Here is an 8,824-nt window from a genome sequence, read left to right as displayed (position 1 = left end):
GCATTCCCAAGTGTCCTCGTGGTGGGGTGCTGCCTGGTCTGGCTGCCACCTGCCTTGCCCTAGGGGCTTTCTCTCTTGTGAACTTTCTCATTTTGTGGTTCATTAACTTGGCCACAGGAACCACGGCTGGCTGGCTGAGTCTGGAAATCCAGAGTGCTTTCCCAGTGGACAGGAACCCTCAGCTTGGTGTGGGGGGTGGGTGGGTAGGGCCTGGACTCGCCCTGAATGGAGCCTGCACAGACTTTCAGGCCTCTCACAGGGTGAGTTAGATTACAAAAGCCTGAGTGTCCACAGCCCCCATGAATGGAGTGGGTACATGGGGGAGGGTCAAGGAGCGGCTCTCACACATCATAAAGATGAGGGGGCAGGTACTGGTTACCCACTCGGTATCCACAGCCTAACACGCTGCAGAACACACTGGCTCCAGCTGTTTTGCTCTAAGGAGGTCAGCTCACTGCTCACCACCTCTCACCTGGACCTGAGTCCTCAGCCCCACGTCTTGCATCTAAGATGGGGTTCTGCTCCTCAGCCCCAACTTTCCTGTCCCCATCCAGATGAGCTAGGTCTCTGGCCAACCCTCCAGGGCCAGCTGGAGGCTTGCTTGGCTCAAGCCTTGCCCCGCCTGAGGCTTCGCAGCCTTTGAAGATAGCGGGGAGCGACATGGATGGGCATGAGAAGCAAGACCAAGGGTTGCTGATGGACTGTATAAGGCATGGTGCAGGATTTTGGCTTCTGAAGGACATAGGTTATCCCAGCCCCAGGGGACCTCCAGTTTGGTTCCCTCCGTGTTAATGGAGGCGCGGCAGATAGCATTCAGAAATAGGGCTGGGAAGCAGGTGGGCCCCCACTTTTGTCCTGGGCACAGGGGACCACGCCAGGCCAGCCCCTGCCACCCTCTCAGCACTTCTGCCCAGCCACTACATAGAGTCTAACTTTATTGGCAGCCAGCCTGTGCCGGCGGGCGCTGCTTATGCCTCGGGGTACTGCTTGAGTGTGAGCGAGGCTCCGCTGCTGACCATGACCGCGGGGTACAGAGGCTCGAGGAAGGAGGTGAGGAAGCGGTAGAGGAGGCTCATGTCACCCGTCACCCCATAGAAGGACAGGCAGCCGGCGCTGAAGTCCAGCGCCACGCCGAGCGTGTGGTGGTAGGAGCCGTGCAGCACTGTCTGCGTATTGTTGTGCCACACCGAGAACTTGAGCGAGTCCCACTCCAGACACCACGAGTAGGGGTTGCGGCCCAGCAGGTAGACGATGTTGCGACGGGGGCGGCTGCCCAGCGGAGGGCAGTGGCGGTACGTGACACCCAGGCATATCCACGAGTTGGAAACCTCGGCCTCCCAGTAGTGACAACCCTCCGACAGGCCGGGGCAGCACAGCACTTGGGGCCACTGCTTGAAGCCTGGTAAAGGGCTGTTGGTGGTCGAGGGCTCCAGAAGGATGCCCAAGTTCAACACCGAGTGCGTTTCCTTGAACAAGAAGAGCTCCTCGCTGGCCGTGGCGGGGTCGAAGTTCAGGTTGCAGTAACCTGGCATCGGGATGAGAAAGCACGGGAGCCGGGGTCACCGTTCCCAGGGCAGGGTGTGAGCAAGGAGCAGGCGTTTGGAAAGAACTCAGACTGCACCCCAGGATCCTAGAAGTGGCACCCTCTCTCCCTGCTGGCTTAGTTCTCATCTACCTTATTCTTGTGCTTTTGAGCCCAGGTTAGTCCAGGCTGACCTTGAACTTGAGGTAGCCATCCTGCCTCAGCCTCCCAAATGTTAGATTACAAGCATGCTCCTTAAAATAGCCCAATTTAGTGGGGCAGTGTTGACACAGGCCTTTAATGCCAGCTCTCGGGAGGCAGAGGCAGGTGAATCTCTGAGTTTGAGGTTAGCCTGTTTTACATAGTGAGTTCCAGGTCAGCCAGGGCTACATAAAAAAAAAAAAAAACAAAAAAACCCTGTCTTGAACCCCTCCCCACAAAAGGCCAACTTTGCTGGGGCACTCTAGGGGCTGCATCAGACAGCCTGGAAGACCCTGTCCTATGCTGGACTTTTCTGGAGGGGCTGGGAACGTCAGACCCTGATATAATAATCACCTTTCTTATTTGTTCAGGAATGAGACTGGGGGAGGGTGAAGGGTTCCTGGCTGAGGTGACCCACGGGTCAAAGATGTTCCATATCTGATCCCCAATTTCTCAGGAGCCTTGGGAATTTGGTTCTGGGGCCAAGACCAGGGAGAGGGCTTGTAGGGACATCAAATAAATGGACGTCTGGAGTCGGAGGAAGGCATAATGCCTACTCCAGTTGACTTGGCTAACCCCCCAGGGAAGTTGGGAGCCTCCCAGATGAGGGCAGGAGGCACTGACACATAAGGCCCAGACAGTCTCAGAAGGGCTGCCTTTGAGGTAGAAACTGACAGGGTCTCCCTTTCTTCCTATTAAGCTCCCCTGAGATCCCCAGTATTCAGTGAGAGGTCAGGAAAGAGAAAAGAGAGTGCCCTGAAGGCAGGTGAGGCGGGGGAGTTACAGCTCCTAGGGATTCTTCTCCTTTCCCTCTCCTGGGTTGGCCTCTGGTTTGAGAACTCACACTGAAGTAGTGTTTTCCTGTCCACAGCTGAGGGTAGCACCTCATAGGAGCTCATCTTGATGCCTGGGGAAGGGGGATGGAGAAGCTTTGCTGAGGACCCTCTTACAGCCCAGCATCCTTCCAGAGGGAGGCTTGACCAGTCCTGGAGCCGGTGACCTGGGAAGGGTGAACACAGGCAGACAGGGCTCCACAGACACTGCCCCGCGGGAAGGTGCCACTCCCAGGCCACAAGTCTCCAGACTTCGCAGAGACTGACCCTTCAAGAGCAGCTGGTTGACGAAGCTGAGGCCTATGTCCATCAGCCGGGTGCGGAGCTGGGCCAGAGTCTCTGGCAGCTGAAGGAAGCAATGCGTCTCCTCATAGCTGGTGCCCATCAAGGGTTCCATGCAGGCAGGGTAGTGCTTCAGTCTGGGGAACTCCTGCTATGCAGAGAGGGGCAAGCTAGTACCCCACTAGCTAGGGCTCACACACCTGCCAGGGGCACCTCCACGGGTGAGTGGAGGAAATGTCTCCCATTTTCGTTCAACCGTGAGCATCTGCCTCCTCCTGGTTTGTTGGCAGAGCGTCTGTGGCGGTCTGGCTGCTGAAGAAAACGGCTGGAGGGTTGGAGTTGAGCCTGTAATTGCTCATCAAGATCATTGTCAAGTCCACCCTGCTGTCCAGAGGGGGACAAGGAAGGAGTGGTCTTTGAAATCTGTCTGGGGTATGAGGGCAATTTGAGGAAGGAGATCCTTGCTAGGAGGGCCCAGACATAGGGGTTTGGTCCCAGTGCATAGAGAAAGTCACTGCCAACTTTCTGGTCAGCCACCCTGCCTAGCACTTCCCTATCTCTTTCTTCACCTCCCACCCCCGCCCGGCAGTAACACCAGACCATGGCTAGGGAGGAAAATGGGTTTCAGTACGTAAGACCGGGCTTGGTCTAGAGGGGGATTCTTGGTCTAGAGGGGGGTTCTTGGTCTAGAGGGGGGTTTTGCCTGCAAGAACTGCTCGTCGCTCCTGTTGGTGAGCAGGCTCTGGAGCCAGACGCTGTCCCCCTCCAACGTCAGGAGCCGGTTGTGGCTTTGCTGTATAGAACTGCCCAGCTTTCCCAGGGCAGCTGCCTCTTCTTTTTCCACAAACTCCAAGACCTGTATCTGCAGCTGTTTAATCTCGTGAAGTATCTCTGAGAAGCAGTTGTTCACCTCATCTCGCATGGTCTGGATCAGTTTCTGGAGTGGGTGTGTAGGGAGGCATCCCTGAACCCTACTCCTACACCCAACTCTCCTGGTACAGAGCCTCGCCAAGTGTTCACAGTTTCCCCTCACCACAGCCCCCTGTAGTTTCTGGGAGGTCCCAAGAGCCCCACAGCCTGGGCCTGGCGTGGTGGTAGCCCACCTTACCGAGAGAAAGCTTACTCGTCCATGGTGCTTCTGGCTGTCGGAGGCGATGATTAGCATCTGGTTCTCCACATTGGCCTGAATCTTCCGAACTTCCACCTGGAATGTGTGGTGGGGGGGGCAGAAGAGAGGGAGGGGTGGAGGAAGGGTCCCCCACTACCCTCCCCCGGGGGGCTTGAGAGAGTGGTCCTTGGAGAAACTCAACTGCCAACCCTGGGTGAGATGGACCCCTTTTATTCCTAGGCTTCCGTGAGCCGAAGACCAGGGCTGAAGGGCAGCCGTCATTTATGCTTCTAGTTTTTGTTCCTCCACTGCCCCAGAGTCTGGTTCTTCATTCATAGGAACCCGTTTCTTTGCTCCTAATAGTGATGAACGCAGGCTTCAGGACACAGGAGGTGCTGGGAAGGGTTCAGCGGCTTCAGCTAGGGAGGACGTGGTGAGAACCACGCAGGGCGGAGCTTATATGTAGACACCTGGGTACCCCAGGGCAATGCTGCCCAGCTCCAGACCTACATAAGTCCACAGGCAACATTGGTACAGGGAGATTCGTGCTTTGCCAAGTGCCTATGTGGGAATCGGTGCTGGCCAGGCATCTTTTGAGAGGCTCACAGTGAAACGGGTCAGTTGAACTAAATGATGCGTTTAGCGATGTCATTGGCTCTTTTCTGACGGTAAGTTCCTTTTCTTAGCAGACTGATGATGGTTGGTTAGGTTATGTCAGGACATCGGGGCTACCGAATGTGCCTGATGGCTAGCTAAAATCCAGGGAACTCTCTTCTAAAAGCAATGCAAGACTGAGAAACTAGGTACTGAGGAAGTATAGGCAGGGGTATCCTCAGACTCAGGGAGTTCCAGACCAGACTGGGGTACGGGAGACCCTGCGAGGGGAAGGGGCTGGCAGAAGAAAGGGGAAAGGAAGTTAATTTAAGCTGCAGTTTGTGTGTGTGTGTGCATACATGTGTTTTTATGTGAGTCTACCTGTGTACATAGGTGCATATGTATGTTAGTGCATGTATATGTGGAAACCAGAGGTTAACATTATTTTCCTCAATCACCTGCTGCTGTATTTTCTTTTAAAAACAAAACAAAACTGGGAGGCAGAGGTGGGGGGATCTCTGTAAGTTTCAGGCCAGCCTAGGCTACATAGTGAGTTCCAGGACAGAACTGTTATAGAGAGAAACCCTGTCTCAAAAACACCAATATATGTATTGCATGTGTGTGTGGGTGTTTTGTCTGCATGCAGGTAGATGCACTACACCGTGCCTAGTATCAGATCTCCTGGAACCAGAGTTACAGGAAGTTGTGAGCAACAGTGTGGGCTGAGAACTAAACCCGAGTCCTCTGCAAGAGCAGAGTTCTCCACCACTGCACCATCTCTCCAGCTCCTTCTCCCTCTGTTTCTGTAGCAAGGTCTCTCACCGAGCCGAGAGCTCATCGATACAGCTAGACTAGCCAGCCAGCAAGTCCCAGTGATGCCCCTGCCTCAGCCTCTCCAGTGCTGGGATTCTAAGTGTGCCCCACCATGAACTCGGGTTCTATAAAAACAAGCACCTTATTTACTGAGCCGTCTCCCCATTCTGATTTCTTCTGGGGGAGCAGAGTTGATTTTATGTAGCCCAGGCTGACCTTGAACTTGGAGTCCTCTTGCCTAAGCTACTTAAGTGTTAGCACTTCAGGTATGCCCAGCTTTTGTTTTTTTGTTTTATTATCATTACTTTTTATGTGGATGGGTGTTTTTGCCCAGATGTAACATCTGTGTACCCTGTTGTGCCTAGTGGCTGTGGCTGCAGAAGATGGGTATCGGATCCCCTGGAACTAAAGCTGTAAACCACCATGAGGGTATTGGGAACAGAACTCAGGTCTCTTAACCGCTGAGCCATTCTCTAGACCCTTGAAATGGGGATCGCATTATGTAGCCCTCACTGGCTTGAAACTACCTATGTAGATCAGGCTAGCCACAATAACCCGTTCCCACAGCTCCTGCTAAGAAGGTTAATTTCTTAGAAGCGGTGCTAGTTGTTAGAGCGTCCACTACCTCTCTTGGGGGCTGCAGTGAACACCAGAAGCACATGGGGTCCTAGAAGTGTTGCTTAATGAAGTGCTCACAGGGTTTTCTTCTGCTGAACTATACATGGGGAAGGGCTAGGGAAGATTGCTTTAAACAAAACCAAAGAAAGAAAATGTAAAGAGTTAGGAAGCAACTGATGTTTCTTTCTACTTCTTTCCTTTTGAAACATTTTATCTATGACTTTACGTGCATGGGTGTTTTTCCTGCATGCATTTCCAAGAGGGCTCTGGTCCCCTGGATCTGGAGTTACAAACACTGATTGTGAGCTGTGGATGCTGGAAGCCAAACCCAGGTCCTCTAGAAGAGCAACCAGTGCTCTTAGCTGCCGAGCCATCTCTCCAGCTACCCTTTCTACGGCTTCTTGAGAGCAGCAAGTCACAGGCGTTTCCTGGCTACATCTCCGAGGCAGATGCTCTAAGCAATCTTTCCTACCCCTCACCACGCGTTGTTCTCCGCAGATACAGACTTCTGACATGCAGTCTGTCCCTTCCTTAGTAACCTAACTTAATGCCTTCCAGTTCTGTAACATGACCCATCATGTTAGCAACTGCCTGAGAAAAATGATTATTATTGCAGGAGCCTGTGAGCATGCCAAGGCTCACATATGGATGCTGGCCCTCATCTCTCATCTTTCACTTTTTTTTTCAAGACAGGGTTTTTCTGTGTATCCCTGGCTGTCCTGGAACTTGCTCTGTAGACCAGGCTGGCTTCAGACTCAGAGATCTGCCTGCCTTTGCCTCCCAACAGATTACCTTTAAAAACAAAACAAAACAAAACAAAACAAAACAAAACAAAAACAAAAACAGAGTCTCACTATGTAGCTCTGGCTGTCCTGAAACTACGTAGAACAGGCTGGCCTTGAACTTTCAGAGAACCACCTGCCTTTATTTCCCAAATGGTGGGATTACTTGTATAGTCACAACCAGCTCTCCTTCCACTAAAATGTAGGTCCGGAGGACAGAACTTAGATCATCAGGGTAGAAAGCATTTTTACCCGCTGAGCCACCTTGGAGGCCCTGCCTAATTGTCTTTGGGTTCTCATGTCGCTTACGTTTCCTGGGCTCTCAAACTCCTGCCTTCGAATCTCAAGTATCTGGTGCCATAAAGCCTGGCCCGAGCTGTGTTACTTTCCTCGGGGAAACGTGACAGACCCATCCTCACCTCCTTGCGGGCCCGTTCATCCTCCAGCGGGGTGGTGTCATGGTTCTTGTGCTCCTCCAGCAGACAGGTTCCGCATACGCAGCTGCCCTCGGTGCGGCAGTACAGCTGCCGGAGCTTGCGGTGTTTGCGGCACAGGCGGTTCTTGAGGTCCCACACAGGCTCCAGGAGCTGGTGGTCCTGGAACACCTGGTCCTCAAAGTGGCTGCGCAGGTGCTTCTCGCACAAGGAAGCCATGCATTGCAGGCATGACTTAACGGACCTCAGCTTCTGCGGGGAGCAGAAGTCACAGGCCACATCTGTGGGGCCAGCCAGGTTCCACAGGGGCCCTGAGGTCTGGCTCTTGGCCTGGGTGAAGCAAGTCACCATCTCCCCAAGGATGACATTCTTGCAGAGGCGGGGCCTGGTGGGAAAGGTCTCTCTGCACTGGGGGCAATAGTACGTCTCCCCGATGGCAGCCAGGTGGTCCCAGAAACTCTGGAGGCAACTCATGCAAAAGTTATGGCCACAGGCGGTGGTGACGGGATTTCGGAAAACCTCCAGGCAAATGGGACAGAGGACTTGGTCCTCCAGCATGCGTTGGCTGCTGTTGCTGCCGGCCAGGAGCTGGATTTGAGGCACTCGGGAGGACTGGGAAGAGAGCTGTGGGGGAACTTGGTCCTGGACTGGTCCTGAGAAGACAGAGAAAATCCAGGCATGGCGGGGGTGGGGACAGTGGCCTTTACACCAGCGACGTGGTCTTGCACAGCAGGGACATGTTCTTTACACCATGGGCACGTTCCTTTTTACATCCTTTGTCTCTCAGAAGCGGCTGTCTGACCAAGGGGTGCCAGAGCTGTGTCATTAGCCAGCCTGCACGTGGGTGGACATGAGAATCGTATTGCCTGGTCCCAGCCCCGGTGATGGGTAAGATGGTGAAAGGAGAGAATGAAGGACAGGATGGTGTGGGGAAGAAACCACTTCCTTGGCCCTTGGGAAGGGAGGTCAGAAATTTGAACTTACGTGAGACTTTCTGCATGGCAGCAAGAGTCAGAGAGTTTGTTGTCCTGTGGCAAGAAGGAAAAGGACCTATAGAGTCAGAGACCAGGACCTGGCCCGAGCCTCACTCCTCAGCTGCTGAGAACGTCCCCTCATGTCCTACCTGGGGGCTGACGACTGCCGTCTTCTCTCCTTCCCCTGGGCTTGTTGTTTCATGGTTTTCCTACCCAGATGCCCTTTCTCTGAGGATGGCCGAAGTACTGCTGATGTCATAATTTGGGTGCAGCCAGCCCCTGCATCCTGCCTGTGATGTCATCAGGGCACAGGTGTGCCACGGGGCAGGCTGCAGTGCTGTGCAGTGCCGACGCATCTCGCTTCTCCGCGGATGGATCCTCAGCTCCGGGGCAGAAGAGCTACCGGCAGCTAGAACCACTTGCCGCTGATGTAATGTCTGTTCGTATTTCTGACCAAAGAGGGAAACGGTCAGTGAGCCACAGCAGCATCCTGGGAGCTTGTTTCTCCTCTCTGGAGTGATTCTCATGAGCTGACAGGACAAGGCCTCTTCTTGGCCTAACGTGAGATCCAAGCATCATTCGGGTATTCTTCCTCCTCTCTCCTCTTCTTCAAAGACTTGTTTTGATTTTAGGAATGAGTGTTTTGTCTGCATGTGTGTATGT

General features: G+C 53.6%; 1 protein-coding gene across 1 annotated transcript; it reads right to left on the bottom strand.

Annotated features, from left to right (window-relative positions):
* Positions 1-968: 968 nt before the first annotated feature.
* Positions 969-8,363, bottom strand: LOC101992203 (E3 ubiquitin/ISG15 ligase TRIM25-like). The gene is made up of 8 exons (XM_005350722.1): positions 8,311-8,363; positions 8,172-8,215; positions 7,173-7,840; positions 3,947-4,042; positions 3,542-3,775; positions 2,824-2,986; positions 2,568-2,630; positions 969-1,525 (listed from the first exon to the last, which is right to left on the bottom strand). The coding sequence occupies exons 1-8, from the start codon at positions 8,361-8,363 to the stop codon at positions 969-971; spliced, it is 1,878 nt and encodes a 625-aa protein (XP_005350779.1).
* Between the last annotated feature and the right edge of the window lie 461 nt (positions 8,364-8,824).

This window comes from Microtus ochrogaster, chromosome 7 (genome assembly GCF_000317375.1).
Source record: "Microtus ochrogaster isolate Prairie Vole_2 chromosome 7, MicOch1.0, whole genome shotgun sequence".
Lineage (NCBI taxonomy): Eukaryota > Metazoa > Chordata > Mammalia > Rodentia > Cricetidae > Microtus > Microtus ochrogaster.
This window is presented reverse-complemented; position numbering and strand designations above follow the sequence as displayed.

What these genes read in the sequence shown, in the direction of transcription:
- LOC101992203 (XM_005350722.1), bottom strand. Translation starts at nt 8,363, where the DNA reads ATGAAACAACAAGCCCAGGGGAAGGAGAGAAGACGGCAGTCGTCAGCC. An exon ending in TGCCATGCAGAAAGTCTCAC is followed by an intron (nt 7,841 to 8,171) that starts GTAAGTTCAAAT and finishes CTGTCTTCTCAG; the next exon opens with GACCAGTCCAGGACCAAGTT. An exon ending in GACGAGTAAGCTTTCTCTCG is followed by an intron (nt 3,776 to 3,946) that starts GTAAGGTGGGCT and finishes CACCCACTCCAG; the next exon opens with AAACTGATCCAGACCATGCG.